Below are 26,611 nucleotides of genomic sequence, written 5' to 3' on the forward strand. Positions count from 1 at the left end.
GTTTCAATATTGTTGTATGCTGCTCAGGGACCATTGGTAATGGTGTGGCTAAAAAAATCTTGTAAATAAATAAATAAATATAACTATTGATCTCATGCTCAGTATTTATGTAGGCATTCTTCTCACTAAATATCCATTACACATTGCAAAATGTTTTTCTGATGAAGGTGTTACTAGTAATGCCAGTAAAATGTAGCATGTGCTATATGTGCTATAGATGATGTATTAATGAAAATCTTGGTGCATGAGATCCAAATCTTCTTGTGATGCTGTTAAAAACATCAAGTTTGTGGACATTGTGGTGGTACAGCCATAAGAGCAGTGGTTCCCAACCTTGGGCAATCTAGGTGTTCTTGTACTGGAGTTCCCAGAAGCCTTAACCATCAGCTGTTCTGGACAGGATTTCTGGGAATTGCAGTCCAAGAATACTTTGGGTTACCCATAGCTTGAAACTACTGCATTATAGCATCACATTTCAGCATAGAGATACTGGTGTCGCTAGCTAACACCAAGATATACACTCTGGCAGCAAAAGTGAGACGTCCAACTCTGACTATTGTTCCTTTTGGCCAAATACTTACAGGCCTGTTTGCCTTTTAGGACACAAAACAACCTGTCACTGTACTTACCATGTTTTGCACAATGCTGTGGCTGCTCTTTAAACATGGGATTCTTTTTAAAACTGATTTCACAAACAGGGAAGGACTGCCTGAATCTACTTTCTGCAACATGAAAGTGCTTTCAGTTCTCATTACATACTATCTTTAATTTCTGTTTCTGGCCTGATGGTATGGAGGATTGCTGTGTATATCTGATTCTTTTTTGGTACTGTCCAACATTGATTGTGAACTTAAAAATGGTCATTGCTGCTGCACCAAGGACATTTGCTCAGGAAGGAATAAAAAAAACTGCTACATCTTTCCTCAAACAAAGCTGCAGTGCAAAGGAGGGTTGCTTTCATTAAGTGATATTTTAGAAAAATGAAATTCAGGAATTTAGTCAACCAGTGTCTGTTTAGAATGGAGGGAACCTCTATTTATCTCGTTGCAAGGCCTTCCACTTTCTATCCTTATGGTTTAATGTCAAAACATTTATGTATTTAAATTTTCATGTATGACCAATAAAGTGATATACAACACAGCTCTTGCTCCGATATGTTTCCATGAGGTTTGTGCAGGAAGTCTTTTATGTAGATCGTGTGCCACCATGAGCCAGATCTGTCTGCCTCCCATTCTGCTGTTCTTAATCATCCTCACAGAGTAAATGCATTGCCAAGCAAGGGGAACAAAAGAGATTGGTGATTTGCATAAAATGTGCATGTGCTTCTATACATGAATAGATACACATCTGGAAATAATTATTCTGATTTAAATAGGAAGCAGCCCACAAAATGCAGTTATAGATCCAAAGTAAAAGTGTAGTGTGTTGACAAATACAAGTACATTGGAATTGGATTGAATGAAACATGGGAACATAATTATGCAATATAAATCAAAAGAGATTTGGACTAAAGCATCTTTCTAAAGGTGAAGAGTGTAATGGCTTGGAACCTGGATGTTGGAAGGAGCCTCTTCCTATATAAACGTGCCTGATCACTAAGATCTTCTGTGTTGATAACAGTTGATTATGTGGAAATACAGAGGAAGGCTCTTTTTTTGTCCTAGCACCCCAATTGTGGAATGCTACCCCTTGGAGATTCGATTGGTGGTGACGCTGGCAACATTTTGGGACCAAGTCAAGACATACTTAGTTATTAGAGTCTTTAGAGTTTGAGAATTGTGATCAGTGCAGGTTTTAGGGCAATGGTTTCCTAGGGATGGGGGATTCATATTTGTGCGCTGGGGGAGACGAATATGAAGCCTGCTATCACAGCTGGCCAACCTGATTAAACCTTATTGCCTGCAACCAGGTGTCCACTTACAATCTACAGTGAGGTGCACACTGCTGTCGTTCTTCTCCAATCACAGAAGTAGCCTGGCTGGGCTTACGTGCCTCCCTGTGCTGCTAGCCAATCTGTCAAGGGGGCAGGATGACAAGCCTCTCCACACAGCTGCTGATTGGCCAGCAGCACAGGGAGGCATGAAAGCCCCAGCCATGCTACTTCCACGATTGGTGTGGAGAGAAGAATGACAGCAGTGCATGCCACACTGTAAGCTGTAAGTGGATGCCTGGTCAAACAAAGCTTTCGAGAATGTACTGCTCCGTGGCCCTGATATAGTGATTGATTCTACCATATGACACTGGACCCATTTCCCTAGGAAGCTGGGCTGAGGGTGAAGGCCAGGTCTGTTTGCATGGATGCCTTGCTGAGTTTTTTTCCTTGGGCTTTCTTCTTGTCTCCTGACCACATGGCCTGGGGGTGGGGCCTAGGGGTGGGACTTGCTGCTTTAAAAGAGCATGTCCCAGGACCCTGGACCCTTTTCCCTAGGAAGCTGGGCTGAGGGCGAAGGCCAGGTCTGTTTGCATGGATGCCTTGCTGAGTTTTTTTTTCCCCTGGGCTTTCTTCTTGTCTCCTGACCACATGGCCTGGGGGTGGGGCCTAGGGGTGGAACTTCCTGCTTTAAAAGAGCATGTCCCAGGACCCTGGACCCTTTTCCCTAGGAAGCTGGGCTGAGGGCGAAGGCCAGGTCTGTTTGCATGGATGCCTTGCTGAGTTTTTTTTCCTGGGCTTTCTTCTTGTCTCCTGACCACATGGCCTGGGGGTGGGGCCTAGGGGTGGGACTTCCTGCTTTAAAAGAGCGTGTCCCAGGACTGCGCGCCTAACGGCGCGCAAAATTCTCAAATTTTGTATCTGGCCTTAATATGGTAAATAGGAAACCCAATTAGATTTGCATAAGCCGGGGTGTCAGGAAAGTTTTAAGGATCAGATCATACTTTTGCACTATTAAAAAGCAGGCTGGGTAGGTGGGGCTTGTCAGCCATGAAAGGCAGCCCATCTAGGAGAAGGAAAAGTCCAATTTCAACCTCCACTGCCTTGTGGCTATATCCACTCATGGAAAAAGCTTCAGGAGTTAACCTCGAGGCAAAATCCGGAGCTGGAATCCCGAAGGCAGCATGTGTCATTTTGCCAACTCCTGCGACATTGCTGGAACCAGTTGTATTGGCTCTTGCCTTTCCATTGGACCATTTCAGCAATGTGGAGAGGGGGGAATCTGCTGCTTGGGTAACAGCCTATCCTCCATATTACCTTACCCAGGCTTCATGCTCTGGAGAGGACACTCCTCGACTCAGAGCATGTTACCATAGTCTCTCAAGACTGAAGGATGCCTATGATGATGATGACACAGAATTGTAGGCTTTAATATAGGTTGGCATATAAAAAAAAAGGTGTTTGAAATGTTGATATACTGTATTGTAGAACACTAAGAAATTTTGGATCAAGAGAATGACCAGGAAGAGGTACTAAGATAAATGAATAAATACCACAAAATCATAAAGCATATAATGATGAACGCTTATGTCACATAAGCAGAAACTAAATTACAGTTCCATGAAAGCTTACATTACCAGTTAATCTTTAAGGTGCCACAATGCTTTTGTCTTTTTAATTTTTTAAATTTTTCTTTTGTTTTCCCCTGATATAAATTACAGATAGCTGCAGCTGATAATTCAATATAAAATAAATTCAAGGCTAAGTGCAGAAAGAAGAAGAAGAAAAGAGTCCCTTACTGGTTGAAAAACCATCAAGACTGGTTTGCATATAGTACAGTATCATAGTACATGGCAAATGTACAGATGATAATTATATGTTGTCTAATCTAATCTGGGTATGTCCCCATTAGTGGTTGGCTGGTGGTAAACCACAGAAAAGGGAGGCCACGGCTAGCAAGCTTTGGGGAAAAGGAAAGGAAACATTGCTTTTGTAGTTAATATAATGGCATCCTCATTGGAAGGATATTGCTAATTAAAACAAGCGGTCTCTCTTTTTTAAAAAATTGTGTGGGCTCTCTGGAAATGGGTTTCAAGGAATGTAGAGTAAAATCTGCTACGTGCAGTTAACCACTGATTGAGGCAAACCACTGTGGTATGTAAACTAACTCTGTGGCAAACTACATCTGCCTTCTCAATGGAAGTTAGACACACAAGTTCACACAGGTGAATATAATAATTGCTCACCTGAAAATAGTAACTTATTCTGATGCAGCAATGAAAAATGGTGGGAATTATGGGAAGAAACTGAAGACAAAATGGAAATATTAAAATGCTATTAGTAAGGCTTTGCTGAAACCCTGTTTGGAACATACATGGAGTTAGAACAAGGTTATTTGAAGACCCTGCCTTTTCAATGGTTGTTGTGGGATTTTCGGGCTCTTTGGCCGTGTTCTGAAGGTTGTTCTTCCTGACGTTTAGCCAGTCTCTGTGGCCGGCATCTTCAGAGGACTGGAGTAGGAACTCTGTCCATGCTCTGTTGCTGTTTGTTGGATTGTTCAGAAAAACCCACAACAACCATCAGATCCCAGCCGTGAAAGCCTTCGAGAATACCCTGCCTTTTCCTCAACCATACAGTCTTTCCTGTATTTTAAGATATTCCTCACAAGCCCTTTATTGGGTACTCAGCATCAGGACTGGTCAGATTCATGTGCATAATGTGGCCCACCAGTGCAGTAGTGGGCCTTTCCTACTGACTTGCCCCTTCAGAAGGTGGCAATTTTAATATTTCTTTCTTGCTTTTCCTCTTGCTCTGAAAGGTCCTATTGCTTAGAAGTGGCTTTAAAATGCTTGAATAGGCATGTTACTATTGAATGGGTTAAACAAGAAGTTAAGCCTTTCAGTTATAAGCACATTCTTGGACTCGGAATTCTGTAATGCTGTTATTTCATTTTTTTTGTCTTGAGTCTGTGGCTTCAGGACACTAGTTAAAAACAAAAACAAAAGATCATCAAACACTGAGGTTTGTTCATCCCTGGTGTATTGCTCTGCCTTCTTTATTTTTAAAAGGATTTCAGAGGCTAGAAAAAGCTGCCACAGTAGGAACCAGGATAAGAAAGCTAGAAAGTCTTAGAAGGACGCCTAGCAGAAAAACTGAGTGACTAAATAGGCATCTTTACTGGTAAGCTGGAGAGTCTGTGGCCCTTCAGATATTAGGGGACTTCAACTCCCCTCAGCCTCAAACAATCTGGCCACTGGTGAGGCATGATGGGTACTGTCGCTGAATAATTGTAACTAGAGAGCTATGAATCTTCAGCTATTCCATTATGTATTTAATCTCACAGTTGACCTGGGGGGGGGGGTACCACCCTTTAAATTTTACAGACACGCTTTGCCTGCCCCATTCCACAAACCATCTCAAACTCTGAACAGATATATTAGTAAAGTGGTTCCCGACTGAACTGATCTCTAATTGAACTAAGCCCTTTTCTAACCAGTAAAATCTCCTAACCTGTTTGGCAGGCACAGATCTGGTAATTATGTAGGATTTAGTTTCAAGAGGGGGAAGCAAAGATGACACTGAAAGATCACTGGCCAGGGGCCTTTAAAGATCCAGATTGTTCTGGCATTGCATTATCTCTCTTCTGGTAACTACAAACAGCTGAAACTCAGCAAATCTCAAGAAATGTGCAATTTATGAACTTCTTCCTGGGATGCAGCTCTTGTCTCTTACAACCGCTCTCTGTAGGTAGTGTGGCACAGTCACAGCATTCGTTCTATTCATTCTGACCATGTTCTTTTCCATGACATCTATTACTTTGCTTGACCCTGTCTTTTAAGAGCACGAAGAAAGATGTACTATTACTTTCAAGAGCTCAGTTCTCAGCATACTTATCAGGAAGCAGGTTCTATTAAACTCACTTCAGAGTTTAGGGTCAGAACATTTGTCTTACTGGTTCAAAGGCATATTGCTATCATGGCTTGGGACTTATGATCTATGGTGCAAATAGCATCTGCTTTGTTGAAGGATATGCTTGTTTTCCCCTTCACGGATTGCTGCCTTGTTGTGGAGAAGGTGCTTGAGTAATTCAGAGAAGCTATGGGCTATGTCATGCAGGGACACCAAAGACGGACAAGTCATAGTGGAAAATTCCAACTAAATGCTATCAACCTGGAGCAGGAACTGGCAAGCCACTCCGGGATCTTTGCCAAGAACACTTCATGGACAGAAACAAAAGGCTAAAAGATATGATGCTGGAAGATGAGCCCCTCAGGTCGGAAGATGTCCAACATGCTACTGAGGAAGAGCAGAGGACAACTACAAGTAGCTCGAGAGCTAATGAAGCGGTTGGGCCAAAGCCAAAAGGACGCTCAGCTGTGGACGTGCCTGGAAGTGAAAGGAAAGTCCGATGCTGCAAAGAAAAATACTGCATAGGAACCTGGAATGGAAGATCTATGAATCTTGGTAAGCTGGATGTGGTCAAACAGGAGATGGCAAGAATCAACATTGACATCCTCTGTGTCAGTGAACTAAAATGGATGGGAATGGGTGAATTCAGTTCAGACGATTATCATATCTACTATTGTGGGCAAGAATCCCGTAGAAGAAATGGAGTAGCCCTCATAGTCAACAAATGACTGGGAAAAGCTGTACTGGGATACAATCTCAAAAATGATAGAATGATTTCAATATGAATCCAAGGCAGACCTTTTCAACATCACAGTAATCCAAGTAGTCAAAGCTACGGTTTTTCCAGTAGCGATGTATGGAAGTGAGAGCTGGACCATAAAGAAGGCTGACCACTGAAGAATTGATGCTTTTGAATTGTGGTGCTGGAGGAGACTCTTGAAAATCCCCTGGACTGCAAGGAGAACAAACCTATCAATTCTGAAGGAAATCAACCCTGAGTGCTCACTGGAAGGTCATATCCTGAAGCTGAGGCTCCAATACTTTGGCCATCTCATGAGAAGAGAAGACTCCCTGGAAAAGACCCTGATGTTGGGAAAGTGTGAAGGCAAGAGGAGAAGGGGACAAGATGGTTGGACATTGTCACTGAAGCTACCTATGAATTTGGCCCAACTCTGGGAGGCAGTGGAAGACAGGAGGGCCTGGTGTGCTCTGGTGCATGGGATCATTTGAAGAGTCAGATATGACTTAATGACTAAGCAATAAATGCTTGTTTTGGAGGAGAGGCACACATATCAATGAAATATAGATCTTGTTGGGAATTGGGGAATAAACTAGGTGAAGGCCATGAACCAATCAGATTGAGGAGGCAAAAAATGGTCGGAAGGATTGGAGGAGATTTCTTTCTCTTAAGGTGAACATTCTAAACATGAACAATATATTGGGGTCTATTGTATTTAAAAGCCTGTAATTCTTAAAAGTAGGAACTCAGATTCACACCAGAGTTAGAAAACGGGGCTTTGTTGTTCTGTAATTCCTTTCCTATCTAAGGAGAGTAGGCCAAATGATTTTTATTTATTTAATTTATATATTTACATTTTTGTTTCAACCATCTAGTGGCCAGGCCACTGCTCTGGGCAGCTTACAATATCGCAACATTAAACTCCATAATAATTAAAACAACAAACAGAAAAAGAAAGAAACACAACTTCATACTATGTACTCTATACCAGCAGTCCCCAACTCTTTTGGAGCCATGGACCGGCTGCGGGGAGTGAGCTCCATGCGTGGGGAGGCAGGAGTAACCCCGTACGAGCGCTGTGGGCGTGTCATGCTTGCGAGGGGGCGTGTCAAGTGTCGCACCTCCCCACACGAGCATGACATGCCCACCACGGGCATGACATGCCCACCACGGGCACGACACACCTGCCACACAAGCCTGACACGCCCCCTGCGCAAGTGTGACACGCCCTCTATGTGAGCATGACACGCCCATCGCACGAGCGGGGGGGAATGGAGATCCGTATCCGCAGCCCAGTTCTGGCAAGCTCACAGACTGGCACCGAGCTGCGGACCGAGGGTTGACGACCCCTGCTGTATACTATACCCTATTACTATATATTCTCTGTAAAAATAACTGATACAAAAATGATGGCAAAACAGAGAAAATTATTTAAAAAAAAAGAACAAGATGTCAGTAATCCAAATGACAACATTAATCTGGTGCAAGACTGTGGAAGGCCTATGTGAACAGACATGTCTTCACTTGTTTTCTAAAGCCAAGGAGGGAAGGGGCCTGTGGCACATCTATTGGGAGAGAGTTCCACAATGAGGTGGCTGCTACATAAGAAGGCCTGGTTTTGTTATTTACCTCTGGATCTCCATCAGAGTGGCCACACTAACATCCCAGATTGTGAGGTGTGGGTGGGGTGGCAGGTTGTTTTGAGGGAAAGGTGTACAGAGTGGTAGCAAGGTCCTAAACCAGTGGTGTCCAACCTTGGCCCTCCAGATGTTCTTAGACTACAGCTCCCAGAAGCCTTCACCACCACCTCTGCTGGGCAGGATTTCTGGGAGTTGAAGTCCAAGAACCTCTGGAGGGCGAAGGTTGGACACCACTGTCCTAAACCATCTAGGGCTTTGAATGCCAACATAAGCACCTTGAACTTGGCCTGGAACCAAATTAGCAGCAAATTGTTTCTTGCCTTTCCGTATCCAATTAAAAAACCTAGGGTGGATTATCTATCATTCATCCGGAACATTTTAATAAACCTGGTCCTGATCAAGGAATCAACCTGACACAGCATTACAAGGACTGCATATGGTGACAGTGGGGCCAAAACAATTGGCAAATTGCATCTGAGCTGAAAGCCAGCAGCCAGTCCTTTTCTGATAAATTCCTTTCTAACGTCCTTTCTCTTTTCTTTTTGTTCACTTCTCTCTCTCTCTCTTTCTGACACCCTCATGCTGTCTCTCTGTGTATGTGTGTCTCCCCCTCTTCCTCTTTGCTTAGTGTGCTGGCAGGTGAGCGATGTATCTGTCTTGCCAGAGTTCTGACCTGATGCTTGCAGAAGTCCACTAGTTAATCACCCCTGGATTAAGTGAAGACCTGGAAGTTCTTATAGCCTGATCTTATGCCTGTTTTCTGAGAAATAACTACTGATTTAAGTAAGACTTACTGTCAAGTAGCTAAGTATAAGATTTTGAAAATGCAAGAGTGGGCAATACTACAAAAATCTATCAAATAGCAAGCTTTCATGGATTAAAATTCACTTCCTCAGGCTGAGCACACCTCCTTCATATATAATACAGTAATACTGTAGACAAAAGTGCAAAAATTGATGATACATGTCTGTGAGAGACATGTATCTATCTGTGGATTATCTCTCACAGACATATATTTTTGGACTTTTCTCTACAATTTTTCTGCAGTATCCATGAAGGAGGTGGATTTCATCTATGAAACCTTGCTATTTGATAGTTTTGTTTAAGTGGTCCAATAAAAGGTATCACCCACTCTTGCATTTTTGTAATCTCAGGGGCCAAACACAGCCTTTTTATTGTTATTTGTGAAGTATAAGATTTCTCCCTATGAAATTGTTTCTTCAGGTCAAACTATGCATTAAAAATAGCACATCATTAGAAGAGGGAAAAGTCTGTGCTTGAAGCCACCTAGTTGTCAGACCATCGTTTTTCCTCCCAGACTTCTTGCAGCTGGCAAAATTAGCTTGCTTGATTTTGTTATTAAACACCGGACAGTAATGCAGACTTTGATTGCCAGTTTGATTCCTCAGACATGAAGGTTTGCCAGAATCTGGAACCTCAAAGCTATTTCAATATTTACATATATGCTTATTTATATATGTATAGACTGATTGAATATAGATACATACAGAATTGCATCATGAGAGGTCAAAATTGCTGGAGGTATTTTAACAATCTTGCATGTTTCCTGGAGAAGGTGACTGTCAGTCTATCCAGCACTGACCAATTGTTCCTTCTCTGTCTCTGAATTCAAAGAGGGTCCTGCCTCTCTACTCAATGGTTTTCCCTCTCAAAAGTTTGCTCATGTCTGTTGTTGGAAGCAGTCATGTTTTTAGTTTGCTGTTATTTGTCCAATGTAAATAAATTAAACACTTTTATTATTTATCTTACTAATGTCTCAGAGTGAGTTATTGAGAATATGAGTGCCAGTTAGTGAGAAAAGGGGTGGGCTAATCTAGGGAGCTTGACGTTATTGTGCTCTGTGAATCCCTGTACTTCTGCTGTGCAGCTAGGGGAATTTAACAAAAATTCCGAAGTCTACAACAAAAATAAAAGCCAGATCTACATATCAAGAATGGGGAAAGAAGAAGAAATGTTTATAATCCATGGGAGGAACAACCAATTTGGGTCTAGAGACGTGCAAATGGAATGTCAAACCCAAGAGCTCCCAATTCTATGGTCAAAAAACCCCAATCTAGCATTAGAACTAGGAGGATACCATCCTTTTTAGAGGTGCAAAAATAGTTATAACCCAGTGTTTCAGTTTCACTATAAATATCCTTGAGTACATTTTTGTGTTACCATATCTGTAAAGGATGCGAAAAGAGTTATTCTGAATTAATAGAGATATCCAGAAAGAGAGGAGGAATTAAAGAACCTTGTAATGAGGGTGAAAGAGGAGAGTGCAAAAAACGGCCTGAAACTCAACATCAAAAAAAAACTAAGATCATGGCCACTGGCCCCATCACCTCCTGGCAAATAGAAGGGGAAGATATGGAGGCAGTGTCAGATTTTACTTTCTTGGGCTCCATGATCACTGCAGATGGAGACAGCAGCCATGAAATTAAAAGATGCCTGCTTCTTGGGAGGAAAGCGATGACAAACCTTGACAGCATCTTAAAAAGCAGAGACATCACCTTGCCAACAAAAGTCCGAATAGTCAAGGCTATGGTTTTTCCTGTCATGATGTATGGAAGGGAGAGCTGGACCATAAAGAAAGCAGACCGCCGAAGAATTGATGCCTTTGAATTGTGGTGTTGGAGGAGGATCTTGAGAGTCCCCTGGACTGCAAGAAGAACAAACCTATCCATTCTAAAGGAAATCAACCCTGAGTGCTCACTGGAAGGACAGATCCTAAAGCTGAGGCTCCTGTACTTTGGCCATCTTATGAGAAGAGAAGACTCCTTGGAAAAGACCTTGATGTTAGGAAAGTGTGACGGCAAGAGGAGAAGGGGACGACCGAGGATGAGATGGCTGGACAGTGTTATCGAAGTGACCAATATGAATTTGACCCAACTCCGGGAGGCAGTGGAAGATAGGAGGGCCTGGCGTGCTCTGGTCCATGGGGTCACGAAGAGTCAGACACGACTAAACCACGCTGACGATCCAACTTTAACTTAAGATAGTTTTAAAAGTTTACCTGCTCTTAATTATTCAGTTGTTTTTAAGAGTATAGTTTAATTGGTTTTGTAAATTTTTAACTTATAGTTTTAATTCTATTATTTTAATATTGTCAGTCGCCTTTGGCCCCCTGATTGGGAGAAAGGCGGCCTATAAATAGAAGAAACAAACAAACGAATAAATATTCCCACCAGCCTTTGGAAAGCAGTTTTGGAAAGAGTCCCTGCCATGATTCTTGGGGGTTCACATACATGCTGCCTTTATATATGTGCTCCCCTCCCTGAGAATCGCAGCAGGCACTTCATTAGCACGTTAGGAATTAACTGAAAACTACCACAAGATTTCAGCCTCTGGATACAACTCAACAGTGTGGTTTTAGGCCAAATATTCCATGTAATAGGAATACACAGTGCCTTTCCCCCTTTCCGGTCGGGCCCGCGACGGACGCAGGCATGTCTCTCTCCCGCTATGGGCCACCAGCAGCTCTACTGGAGCCACCCAAGGAAATTCGGACAGGGGTCCCGCTCCTGCCGGGTCTGCTCCAACCGCCACGGCCTGATACGCAAGCATGGCCTCAACATGTGCCGCCAGTACTTCCACCAGTACGCCAAGGACATGGGCTTCGTCAAGTTGGATTAAACACCAGTTTCTCCTAAAACCTCCCAGGCCACAGAAGCCTCCGTCTTGGCCGATGGAGATAGCCAAAATGGAAGATGCTGGCAAATGTGTGTTGTAAGCCGCCTAGAGTGGTCAATATGACCAGATAGGCAGAGTATAAATGGAATGAATAAATAAATAAATAAATAAATAAATAAATAAATAAATAAATAAATAAATAAATAAATAAATAAATAAATAAATAAATAAATAAATGCCTCTTGCTGAACAAGCTGTTGTATACATAAAAATAAATATAAAATAAGGATACACAGTGTGGTGCAGTGGATAGAGTGATGGACTAGGAGACCAGGGTTTGAATCTCCTCTGCCATGGAGAGGAATGGAACTGGTAAAACCACTCCTTAAATATCTCACGTACAGTACCCTGAAAGCCCTATTAGGGTCGCTGTAAGTCATTTCCAACTTGACAGCACATAATGACAACAACCACATTCCTTGTAATAGAGGAAACGGTTAAGCATTCAGCATAACAGTGGATATGATCCAAATGAATTCACATGTAAAAGCAAACACTTCACCAGAAATATTTCAGCTAAACTGAGATACAGACAAGACTGAGATATAGACAATATGTAAAAAAAGAAATGGTTAGGAAGAACTATTATCTGTAATACAGTACTTCCTATTTTAAAAGGAGCAAAGATTTCAAATCCAGAAATCAGTATTTCAAGCCATAGCAGTAAGTAGGTATTAATAGAGGACACCTAGTGGTGAACAGCCATAACACATTGTTCTAGAAGACGATGTGAGTTATGGAAACTGCATGATTAAATTGTCTTTGAGGAATTTTATATAAACTTTGGCTAGGATGATTCACAGAAACTATGCTAACAAAAGTATCAGGGAACTATAAGAATAGGGTTTTGTTTTTTTTTTACTGAGAAAGAAAATCTTTGTGCTTTCCATTGTATGGACTGTATTCTTTTGCAACTTACAGTAAGCAAGGGGATTAGCTGGAGATGGGATTTTGCACTCGTTGCCATAATACACTTGTAAGTTATTTCTAGGAACAACAGTAACAGGCTATAGAGAACAGCTTCAAAGCACCACCAGAATGCTTAATAGGCACAACTTCAGGCAGTGGGTGCTGAATATAGCACAAGAGAAGGATATATGAATGTATTCCAATGATTTTCCCAGACAATCTTTAAAAGTAGCATATAGAAAAACCATATATCCATCCACCATCCAAACAGGGTGTTTTTTTTAAAAAAATCATTTTGAAAGCATGTATCCCATCTTTCTAATGGAGTTATACTGTATATGCAATTCAGCTCACATAATATTTTTACAATTCACATTCCTTCAGAACACTATTACATACAGCCTCATCATACAAACAGTGAATGTATGTGAGCTGATAATTTTTCTGACTAAATCATGGCTGCTGGTCCATGTCATAGTAAATAGCATACTTGTGCATGCAGCAGATATATTTTTAAAATATATGCCGCACATATAAAACTGCCCACAAATATTTTCCATAGCTGGTAAATAAGCAACTGAAGCCTACATTTCTCAGAAAGTCTACCTTTGGCTGAATTATCTATTGATCGAAGAGAGAGATGTCTTAAATCAATTAATTTATTCATTTATTTATAACAACAAAAATGTAGTTTTTTTATATTACTGTTCACCATAATCCTGTGTACCATTTAAAACAAAACACGGAGGAGATATAATGGATCAGAAATGGAGTCAGCTTGCGTGTGATGAATTAAGATGAAACTGAAAACTTTATTGGCTGCATGTTTTGGAACAATCAGAAACATGTGACATTTTTCACCCTGTCTGCCTGCTCTGTTTCAATAAGATTAGCAGTACAACGAAATTTATAAGACAGCTGCTTTCTTGTAAATGTCACTATATTGCTTGTTTCAAATTTTAATGAAAACTATGGTAACTGAAGCTACTTCTCCATGCCCATCACTGAGGAATTGAAACTTTGAGGGGTAAAAAGTAACACACATTCTGCACAAGCAAGTCAAGGATCTCTAATAAATTTAATAACAGAAATAGCTTTGAAAGAGCGCATCTCTGAGAGAAAAGCAACAAGCAATTGTTTTCCTTGCTTGGTTTTTCCCTTTCCACCCCATCGTCTCAGATTTCAAACACACCTTTATATATGTTTTGTTGTTGTTATGTACTATCAAGTCATTTCTGACTTATGGCAACCCTATGAATGAGCTATCTCCAAAATGTCCTGTCACCAATAGCCCTACTCACCTCTTGTAGACTCATTCTATGGATCATGGCTTCTTTTAGGCAGTCAGTCCATCTCATATTTGGTCTTCCTCATTTGCTGCTGCCTTCCATCTTTCCTAGTATTATTATCTTTTTTCAGAGAGCCCTGTCTTCTCATGATGTGCCCAAAGTAGGACAACCTCAGGTATTCCAAACTCCTTGTATGGGGTCTCAGTCTGACCTTCTGGGCTTCTCAAGTTAGCCATGCTCCTTTCCCTATCATATGTTCATTCAGTGGCTTTTTCTAATCTAAAAGCACATCTCCTGAGGATTTGGGCCTGTCGAGACTGGCATATAGATCAATATATGAATGATAGAGCTGTTGGCACCTTTTTGGCACAGCATTAGGGCATATATTCTTTTTGGTACAATTAAGTGCAATGCTAATTATCTTGTGCAGATGGTTAGTTTACACCCAAATGGAGCTGTGGGTGGTGTTATTAGATATGACAACCATGTGACATAATAAGTTGTGACTTTAAAAGGAAGGGCAGAGAAACCTCCTCTATTTCCATCTTCTCTTTATTTGTATTTCCCTAACTGACACAGCACAATTCTAATTCCATTCTAGGTGGATGTATTGCTCTTTCAACAACAACAATCTTAGAACCCCAGAGCTGGATAGGACCCTATGGATCAGTGAGGCCAGCCCTTGTCAGGAAGGAACAGTGGGGAATTGAACTCTTAACATTTGGGTTCTGCAGCCAGATGCCTAAGCCAATGAGCTATCCTGCCATTCATATGCCACTAACTATATTTAACAAAAATAAAAAATAAAAGCCACTTTAGCCAGCTGAATGATGCTTGCAAGAAAATGTCAGGATGGGAGATATGTTGACTCCATAGGTGCTCCCCACACAAGGCAGTACAGCCCCAGCAGAGCCCTGGCTGAGGAGAACAGCAGGGAAGGGGGTCAAGTTACCTCCCTCCTGTCTCCCTAACCTTCCCCACAATGTTTTCCTACCAGTGCTATCGCTGCTGCCTCTTTATTTCTGAGTAAATCAGCAATCGAAAGACTTGCGTGGTCTGTCTGTCTGTCTGTCTGTCTGTCTTTCTTTCTTTCTTTCTTTCTTTCTTTCTTTCTTTCTTTCTTTCTTTCTTTCTTTCTTTCTTTCTTACATTATATCCTGCTTTTTTCCTTAAAAATATCTCAAGTGTGAACAGAAGGATTGCTCAAGTGAGAGATAAAATAGATTCCACTGAAGATGAGAACCTTTTAAGTGCTCACTAGACCACTCCAAATTCCCTTGTCTGGACAGGTCCTTAGTTACTGACAATAAGAGTTTTCAGCTAAAATATACCAGCATTTTTCATGTCACGCTTTTGCTTCTCCATCACTAGATTGCAGCCCCTGAATCTGGATCTGTGTTAGAAAAAATACAGTCAGCCCTTGACTTACAAACTTAATCCGTTCCAGAAGGAATTTTGTAAGTCGAAAAGTTTGTAAGTCAAATCAGCATTTCCCATAGGAATGCATGGAAAACCAATTAATCCATTCTGGCTGTTTTTGGTTCTTAGGTCGAGGGGCAGTTTTTAACTGGAATCATTAGTTCCCATAGGAACTATTGCAAAGCCGGTTAATCCGTTCCTACCACTAGGGGCAGAATTTGTTTTCTTTTTTCCCTTTTAACCTAAGATGACTTAGGTTTAAAAAAAGGAAAGAAAAGAGGGAGGGAAGGAGGGAACAGACACCTTTTCAACAGAACACCTTGAAAAGCACCTTGTCAGCCAAGACAAGCACCTTCTGGAAAAACCAAGCACCTTTCAGACAACAGATCACTTTGAAAAGCACCTTTTCAATTAAGACAAGCACCTTTTGGAGGGAAAGGGGGCAGCAAAGGAGGAAGGGAACACCTTTTAAAAATCCAAAAATCCAAAATTTAAAAAAAGCCAAAAAATAAAAATACAGTCCATACAGCACTGTACCAGACAATACCAGGCGGTCTGAAGACTGTCTCCAAATCCACTCTCAAAACGCTGGGAAGAGCGAGGAAGCAGACAGGCACCCTCTTCACTGGCCAACGGTTAACTGAAAGTTCAAATTTTGGACTTTCCCCACCTCCCACACATTTTTTTCAGTTCGTAACTTGAATCTAAGTTTGCAAGTCGAGTCAATATTTTTCTATCAGAGCGGCTTGTAAGTCGAAATGTTTGTAACTAGGGCCGTTTGTAAGTCGAGGGTTGACTGTAAATAAATCCTGCTGTTGTGTTGGAAAGAATGATATATTGTTTATAGTACTGTCTGAGTTCTTGCAACTTTCCCCCCTTTTTTGAGAACAGTTATTTCACCAAGTAGGTGAATTTCAAGTGGCTGTTCTGCTAACAATTCTCTCCCAGTCTTTTTGTTCACAGAGGCTAAATAAATGAAGCTAAATAAAAGGTCCCTTATACCATCACTGCTTTACTGTACTTTTATTCATTTGAGATTGGAAATTGAAGGGCTGGTACAAAGGTAGACACCTTGGCAGAATCAATTATATTTTCTTCTAAATAATGTATAACTGAGTCATAATTTCCTTCCTCTGAAGTATATCTGCTTGGTTTTAGGCTGCTTATATTTCTCTGCAATACTTTAAGAGAAAGAAAAGAAAGATGGACGTACACGTCTTCTGGATATTGCATTATTCTGTAATTGCTCTGTCAAGCCATTCTTTCCCAAGCCATAATATACTATTAAATTTTAAAGGAAATAACAGGACCAAAGTACATGTTCAACTTGCTGAACAGTCCAAGTTTATTCTCTGGTATGGAACAACAGCTGTGATTTTATATACAGTCTTGTGTTTGCTAACTTGTGAGTAGACCTCAGTAAATTCAGCAGAACTGGCTTCTGAATTAGCATGCATAAGGTGACACTGTCACAGCTGATCTGTGTTAACTTCTTTCATTTCAAGGAGAACTATAACGAGTTTTCTGGCATCCTGAAGATTAAAATAACAAAATAAATTTGAGATACATATTCATGGACTGTAGCCCACTTCTTCAGATGCAGCAATGCCTGTATCAGGGTGCAAGGTACTTAACGTAACTGCTCAGAATAATTTTCCATAGTTTATACATCCCATTTGTTCTCTTTTGACAATTGTTCTACATTCCATTATCAGTAAGGAAACTTGGTCATGTGACAGATTTAATGAGTTGGATGTTTGAATAAGAAATAATGCAAGTCTTGACATAATTATACCCAGTAGGTATTGGCTTATATGTACAAGGAATGACATTGAGAAAATAGTGTAAAATAAAAATGTAGCGTGTGGTGCAACACTGATGTTATGAACAGTCAAGAGTGTCTGCAGAATTTTTTTTCCTGTGGGGAGAACTGCATTGTGATATGCCAAAATACTGTAATTTGCCCATTTTGTATCACTACAAGATACTGCATCTGTCTGTGTCTATTAAAATAACACATTTAGAATTCTAGAAAGGGGACAAAAGTATTTCTCCTTGCTCCTCCTGTGGACACCCATTCGTGGAGCTACATTGACTCTATGGGCACTGCCGTCATAAGACAGCACAGCCCCAGCAGAGCCCCAGATGAGGGGAACAGCAGGAAAAAAAGGGTTGGATTACCTCCTTTCTGTCCCCCCAGCCTTCATCCCAAGGTTTTCCTTTCAGTAATTTTAGATCCTGTTCTTAACCCCTCATCTTTTAATGGCCCGGTGTATCATCTCAATCATGAAAGATACAGCTTTTTCCTTCTCAACTACCCCGCTTGCTATACCGTGATTCACTACTGGTTCAATATGGCTCATTTGTTCTAGCAAAAGAGAACATAAGCCATGTATTAACTCCAATTTAAAAAAGGATATACTCTGACTTCCATCAATCCCCCCCCCCTTATTTTTAAAATGTACTCTATGCTGGGAATGTATTAATGAAGAGGAAAAGAAAATGAAGAAATATGCACTGCACATGCCATTTCACGTTTTAAACTCATTTAAACCATAGCACCACCATGACTAGAGGAATAAAATTGAGTTACTAAATGCATTTACTCATAAATAGTGCTTTGTTGTAGGAAGGGGCAATGTATTTTTAAAAGAACAAATGTGAGCATTTCTGTCAATGTACATGCCTGGACAGCTGACTCCTGACTGTAATTATTTTGGAAAATATGAAAAAGCCAGAATTCTTTTGTCTAGGCAGTAACTGCTGACAACTGGCCTGTCTGACAGAAGCTACTCATTACTTGCTATTCTCTGGGAAGTCATTGCCCCAGCTGCAAGGCCCTACCATTCCAATGTATTTCTGGAAAATGCAACATATAAATAAACTATGACTATGTATTCGCGAAGGCTTTCACGGCGGGGATCTAATAGTTGTTGGGGGGTTTTCAGGCTCTTTGGCCATGTTCTTCGTTATTCTTTGGTTTTTCTTCCTAACATTTCACCAGTCTCTGTGGCTGGCATCTTCAGAGGACAGCACTCTGTGCTCTGGTGTAGTTTGCTTGGGAATTGAGCATTTATGGCTGTGAGATAGGCTTTTGTCCTACACACAAAAGGCCAGCTAATGACACCCATCAATCACAGTGACAGATAATCTTCCCTCCTTATCACAACAATACACCCGCAACAAGACACACTAATCACCCATCTCCTGAAAAGGACAAAAGCCTATCTCACAGCCATAAATACTCAACTCCCAAGCAAACTAGACCAGAGCACAGAGTGCTGTCCTCTGAAGATGCTGGCCACAGAGACTGGCGAAACGTTAGGAAGAACAACCTTCAGAACACGGTCAAAGAGCCCGAAAAACCCACAACAACCAAACTATGACTATCACTGGAGGAGGCTCTTGAGAGTCCCCTGGACTGCAAGGAGAACAAACCTATCCATTTTGAAGGAAATCAACCCTGAGTGCTCACTGGAAGGACAGATCCTGAAGCTGAGGCTCCAATACTTTGGCCATCTCATGAGAAGAGAAGATTCCCTGGAAAAGACTCTGATGTTGGGAAAGTGTGAAGGCAAGAGGAGAAGGGGATGACAGAGGATGAGATGGATGGACAGTGTCATTGAAGCTACCAACATGAATTTGACGAAACTCCAGGAGGCAGTGGAAGACAGGAGGGCCTGGTGAGCTTTGGTCCATGGGGTCACGAAGAGTCGGACATGACTTAACGACTAAACAACAACATGACATCACTGCACCTATGATTGGTGAGTTGCCATCACACATGATCATTAATGGTTGTCTCCAGTGCTTATCCCAAATGTTTCTATTACTTTAGACGCTTTTGGTGATAGATTTGTGTATTTGCGGGACACCACCTGCTCCAAGAGAGCATTGTAAGGGTGCCTAAATTCTGGCCTTGTACATGTTATCATTGATCCTAACAGGCACAGGCAATATTGTGTGACCATGGGACTTGCAGCCCAGCAACATCTGGATAGCCGCAAATCAACCCCTCCCTCATTCTAAAACTATAATATACAATGTTTTCTGTAGGACTTGTCCAAGGTTTTGAAACCAGGCTGCCATTCACACTGAATATAGGATTCTCAGCCTTGTTCTAAAAGGTGGATGTTGTTACTGTTTTTAATATATCACCCTTCTCAGGCTTTCCAGAGGCAGGTCCTTTTTCCTGATTTACAGACAGTCATTTCCACAATCCCTTGATTCCCCCCCCTCTCTTCCGTGCCCTATCTCCGTATACTGTATCAGTGTCTGATTGGTGTCCATCATGCGGAAGAGAAGCATTAGTGGGGAGAAATCTTTTGGCACCTTAGACATTAATAGACTTTTGCGGAAGTGGTCTGTGATATCCAGGAAAGCTTATCCGAAATAAAAATTGATCCGTCTTTGTTGCTTTGCTGTAATGGACTGATACACACATACTGTACACACGCACCCCGCCCGATTCTTTCACTCTGGACTTCCTGACGGGTTCCTTTTAGGGCTAAAGTTTCCTCTGCAACGACGCTCCACCTCAAGGCACCACTTTGGGAACCCTTCTCTCCCCCCTTCCCCCAACGCTGCCCGGGAAAAGCAGAACAGAAAGAAAGCGGTAACAACAGCAGCTCCCTCCAGGCTCTATAAGGCAAGGGAGAGAATTACTAAAAAGAGAAGGGTTCTGCCGCCTCGGATGGTAGGCGGGGCGTTCCTCTCCGAAAAGCACCGTCCAATGGCGTGTGGGGGGTGACCACAGAGGGGCGCTCCGAGGTGGAGGCAGCCAATAAGCAGCTAGGAGAGCGTCGTTGTGTGCCGGGGAGAGTCTCTCGCGGCTTTTCTTTCTCTCCCCAGCCCCGCCCCCTCCTATCCGGCTGCTGAGGCGGACCGAGGCGCAGTCGCCTCGCGCTGGCAAGTGCGCTCGCTGAGGGAAGCGGGCGGGCGGGCGGGCAGGCGGGTGGCGCTCCCTTCGCCGCCTCCCGGCTCTTTCCAGTCTCTGGGCGCTCCTTCCCGCCCATCAGCAGCCTCACTCCCCGTCCGTCTGCTTGGAAGGCCAGGCGGCAGGACGAGAGGTCTCGGACGAAGGGCCAATGGGTCCGTTGGCCGGCCAGCAGCCTGGCTTCGCGGCTGGTCTGTGAAAGAAGGTAGGAGACGGGTCGCCGTCCCCACCGCCGCCTCTGCCTCAGGTCTCCTTCTCCTGCTGCTGGGCTTCTTGCTTCTTCTTCTTCTCCTGTGAAGGCGGGCGGCTGGAATGTGTGGTGCGAGGAGGCTGCCCGGCAAGGGTGTGTGGGAGCCGGGCAGGAGGGAGTCCCGCCGAGGGGAAAGCGGCGGTTCTGAGGCGGTTCCCTCAGAAGGGCGGTTTTGTGGGCTGTAGTGGAGGCACCACAGTTTGGGCGAAGAGGATTTCGTAAGCCTTTTAAGAATAACCACACGCAACCCCTTTGTGTGTGTGTGTGTGTGTGTGTGTGTGAGAGAGAGAGAGAGAGAGCGGGCATCTGGGGGGAATGTGGGGGGGGGGAACCACGACGGGGCGCCCTCTTTTTGAGTCTGCCTTAACTTGGAGCGGGTTTTCGTGTAGATGAAATGGGGAGAGGAATGCAGAAACGCACTCGGCCCCCTTCACGGTGCCTTCGCGAGGGACCTGAGGCGCTTCCTCACGTTCGTTTCCCCCTCTTCTTCCGAGTCGAGGAGGGGACTGTTTTAGGATGCCGGTGGGGGGGGGGGGAGCGGGTGGGGGGGGAAGCGGGCGGGAGGGGTGCCTGTAGAGGTGTCCTCGGTGGCTGGGAAGGATAGCGGTGGTTGCGGGAGAGAGGAGAAGGGGACAGGAGGCAGGACATTCGCCGCCTTACAGCATAGATTTCATCGCTCTTGCTTCCAGCTGAATCCTTCCTAAATTGTTACTCTACATCTCTCTCTCTCTCTCTCTTAAACAAATTCCTGAACGAATTGCTGTGTCAAGGCTGTGTTGTCTTTTTGGAGTGAGAGGGGGTGAGTAGGGCATGGCGGTGGTATCTGTTGGATTGGTGGTACGATTTTATTACATATCTGTTTTTAGAAGACTTTTAAAAGAATGTTGGTTGCTGGCATCGCTGATAGTTCTTTAAATGCTTGTTTGAATTTGTTTTCAAGAAAGGAGGGAAGGATAGACTCTTTCTCCCCTTGAATCTGAGAAGATACTGATGTATCCGTTGTAAGCGTTAAAATTGATTTCTCGACAGTGTAATTGTCATGTTTAGAAGACGGTAAACATTTTCTTCGGTATGCTTTCGCAATTTCTGCCTGATATGCCCCGATGCTACCACTTTATGATCTCTTCCACAGTTAGATTTTTAAAACTTTCCCTTCTTACTGTTTTGGCAGGCTTTTTCTTGGCATATGTTTAGATTTCTAATTCTACAAAAGAATTTGTTGTTCCTTTATGAATAATTGTTTAGGTATTTTCCACTTGCTACTGATAATGAGTTCACATCTTGGCTTTGACAATAAGATTCTGAAGTTGACAATTTTCAGCATGTTACCTATTTTATGCAGAAAGAATTCATAAGCTATGTAGATATTAGTAGATTACTTCCAGATTGTTATCCTGTTTAGAATGGTTGTTTGCGTGAGAAATATTATTTGAAAACATTTGAATTACAGTATTGTGATAAACGTATTAATGGTCAAGAATGGTCCTATAAATTCTTTTACCAATTCTTAAGTGCAGTTTCACTTCTAAATGTTAACACTAGATGGCTTTCTTGTATCATTCACTTGAGCTATCTGGAATTTTGATTTCTACATTTCATTACTGTATTTTGAAATGCTGCTACCTTAATTTGTTAAATATTAAATGGAGCTAAGCTATTTCCTGCTTGGTAATTTTGTCTTAATATTCTGTTTACAAAAGTATCATATTCATGAAAAAAGTTTTAACTTTTTTTTAAAAAAAGATAATTTTAAATTGGATCAATATATTGAAAAGCCTGTATCTACACTAGGATGAGTGCACTAGGGTAGTGACACATACTGTTTGAACTAATTTAACTGCTTAATGTAAAAAAAAGGTTGGTTGCAAGTTATTTGTTGCAGTTTTGCTTTTGCTGCTTGAGATGGTGATTTTACTAGTACAGAAAATGAGGATAGGACAGTTGTTTAGGAAATGTGTGTAGTGAGGAGAGAAGCAGAAGTTTTTTTAAATTATTTTCTTATTCTTGGACTAGTTGAATGTGCCAGTGAGGTAGGAACACCTAATCTCCATTTATGTGAGCACCATCTGAATTAGACTTCATCAAGATATGTTGTGGTTGTAATTTTACTTTTACTAAGCTTGTGGTCTGGAAAATGAAAAATATTGCTCTCTGAACATTAGTACCCCAGAAGTGATATTACAGTAAGCAGGTTTAAAATGTTTAGCAATTACATTTGGACTTAGATCTAAACATAGCTTAGTGTGTTTTACCAGTGCTACAGGATTCTTTGGAATGCAGTATATTATCTGTACTCCTTTGTGAACTGTTGCTGTTGGAATACATAGGATGAATCCCAGCTTAGGTTTGTTTTATTGTCTGTGCAGATAAATCATAGATTTAAATTTAAACATTTAAATCTCATTTCAGCTTCAACATAGCTGTCTTGTGCATCTATATATACAGTAAGAATAACATCTTAATTAATTGACTTCTGTTCACTCTCTTGTGTTGACTCACGTTGCTTTGAACATGAAAAGGAAGCTGGAATGAGATTACTGTATGTATGGTAACTATTTTGGTATCGTTTTACAGGTACTCTAAGGTAGAGATGATCTTTCTCATGAGAAAATACTAAACACTTTGGTCATCCATTCCTTCTGATACAGTGGTGCCTCGACTTACAAATTAATCCGTATTGGAACGGTGACTGCACCTCGAAATTTTTGTAAGTCGAATCACCATTTCCCATAGGAATATACTGAAAACCATTTAATCTGTTCTGGCTGTTTTTCATTCTTATATAGAGGCAGCGTTCTTAAGTCGAAACATTAATTCCCATAGGAACTAATGCAAAGCCGGTTAATCTGTATTCTACCACTAGGGGGTTATTGTTCTTGTTTTGACCTAAGATGAATTTAGGTAAAAAAAAAGGGCAAGAAAGGAGGGAGGGAACACATTCTAAAGTTAAACAGAACGTCTTTTAACCCAAACACCTTTTAAACAAAACCAAGTATCTTTTAAACAAAACCAAGGACCTTTTAGGTTAAAAAAAGGGCAGGAAAGGAGGGAGGGAACACCTAAACAGAACACCTTCTAACCCAAGTTCCTTTTAAACAGAACCAAGCACCTTTGAGTCTACAGTAAATTCCATTTTAAAGCCTGGCTGCATCAACAAGCACCACAGCCCCTCACACAATATTTTCTGATTTTAAAAGAGACAGACTTTGGAGCCACATTCTAAACACACATTTTTAAAAAAAAGACAGGTCACAGTACACAAACCTTAAAAGCCACAGAATCCAGCATGCATTATTCCAGCACAGAACTCCTCATCACAAAAAGAGCATAGAGGGAGAGAGAGAGAGAGAGAGAAGACAATGGGGGGTGGGGGGGAGAGCCTTGAGTCTACAGTAGACTCCATTTTAAAACTCCATTTTAAAGCCTGCCTGTCTACATCAACAAGCACCACAGCCCCTCACGGAATATTTTCTAATTTTAAAAGAGACAGACCTTGGAACCACATTTTAAAACAAAAGAGAGGTCACAGTACACAAACCCTAGGAGCCACAGAATGCAAAAATAAATAAATAAATTTTACATTTTAAATTTGCAGTCTAATTTTCACATTTAATTTTAATTTAATATTAGTCTACTTTTCACATTTTTAATCCACACTGCAAGACCCATCAGAGCTCAGAAACATAACCCCCACCTAGCCCTACCTCCCCACCAAGCTGCAAAAAAACTCTGTACAGTACAGTGAATACTGTACAGTGTATGTACTCAGCCAGAACAGGCAGTCTGTCTGCTTTTTTTTAAATTCAAAATTTTAAAAAAGCCAAAAAAATACAGTCTGTACAGTATAGTACCAGGCAGTGCTGTACACTACCAGGCAATACCAGGCAGTCTGAAGACTCTCTCCTTATCCACTCTCTATCCACTGAGATGAGCGAGGTAGCAGACAAGCAGCCTCTTCGCTGGCCAACGGTTAACAGAGAATTAAAATTTCTCACTTTCCCCGCCTCCCCCATATTTTTTTCTTTTGTAACTCGAAGCTCCGGCTGCAAGTCGAAGCAATATTTTGTGGCTGGAGCTTTTCGTATCTTGAAAATTTCGCAAGTTCATAAGTTGAGGTGCCACTGTATTTTTACCGTAAAATATTCATTACCATGATTTCAATAGGATTTCCAGTAAGTTTCTTTTGGATAGGTTCTGGAGGCTGCAGGGGACACTTACTAGAGAGCAAGTTCCACTACTGTATTAAAGTGAGTAACTTCTGCATAAATATTTGTAGTACTGGATTTCATGACTTTCAATAGTTGATTTGGGTAGATATCAATTTATTGGTTTATTTGTGAGGAGTTTGTGATAAATTGTCTTTTCCCTACTAAAATTATTTCCTTGTAGCTTGATTCTTCTTATACATGGTCAAACAGTGTTTAAAAACAAGTTGTTTGCCTTGAAATGATTTTAAAAATAAATTGTGCAATGTGTAAATGGTTGCTGATGCTTTTTGCTTGTTCTTTTCAAATTAGTCCATTACTCTTTGGATTGATAGAAATGTTGACAGCTTAAGATGAAATTGCCTTCATTACTGTTACTCTCTCTGAGTGACTTGTTCTCTGTTTAAAATGTACTTCTATATATTGCATCTGTCTTGCTATCTGACAGGAATGTACAGTGCTGTCTACTCATTTGGAAGATAACATTATCACAACAACCTGAGTTGCTTACATTCTATCCATAAAACTTTTCATCCTGCAATCCTTTTCTGAGATTAAGTGCTGCTGAATTTGATGGGGTCTTCTTTTGAGTATATATATATGATATTATTTAGACTTCATGGCAGTTATTTGGCAAGTGCTCTGCCAGTAACCAAGTTATAAGAGGCACTCAGAATATTTGAGTCTGTTAATTTCTGCCTCTTAATTTTACATGATTCTAAAATAAATCTCTGGAACATAGTACTTATATTCTTTTGATACTTTAATAATGTCAGAATTGGAAACTTATGCCTGCTGAATTCTTATTGGCTAAAATGTTTCATTGAATTTAGTCCTCAGCTTCACAAAATATATAAATAGATTTGTTGAGTCAAAGCCTTGAAATGATTCCCTGCTTTGATTTTTAATATTGTAAGTTCCTCAAGCAGAAACGTTTTGTAACCTGCACAGTTGATAGATGTCACTAAATAAATAAATACCTGATTTTTAAAAGTTGCAACAAATGTAATGCTTGGAACACAGAATATATACTTATATCCCTCCAAAATGGAGTGGTTCCCAACTTTAGGTTACCCAGGGATTCTTGGACTATAATTCCTATAAGCCTTCACCACCAGCTACTAGCCAGGAGTTCTGGGAACTGCAGTCCAAGAACTCCTGGGGTACTCAGGGTTGGGATCAGCTGATAGGTATCATGACAGGGCAACAGATGGCATTTAAGTACTTTCATCTTGCTAAGCTTGGAAACCAGTAAAAAATGAAAACAGAAATTGTCTGGATGGGCAGGTTCTTCTGGATGAAATGTAGAGTCCCTGTTGCAAAAATTGCCACTTGCAGAAGGATCCCAAACAATGTTGCCTCTAATTGTCATTCCCACTGCATGGGAACTTTGCACATCTGTGCATGGGGGCGGAGTTTCATCTAAAACCCAGATGTAAACAAGCATTGACTCCTGTCACGGCGTGGCACGGATGTAGCTCTCCGCACTCACACAAGCCTTAGAGGGAACATTGGTCCTGAATTGTCCTAAAGTAATAAGGCTTTTTGACTCTTTATTTTTTTAAATGTAAGTTGGGGCTTTGACATAATCTTGGAGGGGGCACAGAAATATTATTTTTGTGATGCAAACCCTTTGTTTATAATACTTGCAGCTGGAGGATGATATTTTCTGTGACAACTGCGTGTACTGCAAAACAACAACAACAAAAAACCAAAAGATAACTATTAGCCAAAATTGTGTTACATGAT

General features: G+C 41.4%; 1 protein-coding gene across 1 annotated transcript; it reads left to right on the forward strand.

Annotated features, from left to right (window-relative positions):
* The first annotated feature begins 11,620 nt into the window (after positions 1 to 11,620).
* LOC110076398 (small ribosomal subunit protein uS14) lies at positions 11,621 to 17,302 on the forward strand. The gene has a single exon (XM_020788494.3). The coding sequence runs from the start codon at positions 11,627 to 11,629 to the stop codon at positions 11,795 to 11,797; it is 171 nt and encodes a 56-aa protein (XP_020644153.3). The 5' UTR covers positions 11,621 to 11,626; the 3' UTR covers positions 11,798 to 17,302.
* Positions 17,303 to 26,611: the final 9,309 nt, after the last annotated feature.

This window comes from Pogona vitticeps, chromosome 1, assembly GCF_051106095.1.
Source record: "Pogona vitticeps strain Pit_001003342236 chromosome 1, PviZW2.1, whole genome shotgun sequence".
NCBI lineage: Eukaryota > Metazoa > Chordata > Lepidosauria > Squamata > Agamidae > Pogona > Pogona vitticeps.

What these genes read in the sequence shown, in the direction of transcription:
- LOC110076398 (XM_020788494.3), top strand. Translation starts at nt 11,627, where the DNA reads ATGGGCCACCAGCAGCTCTACTGGAGCCACCCAAGGAAATTCGGACAG.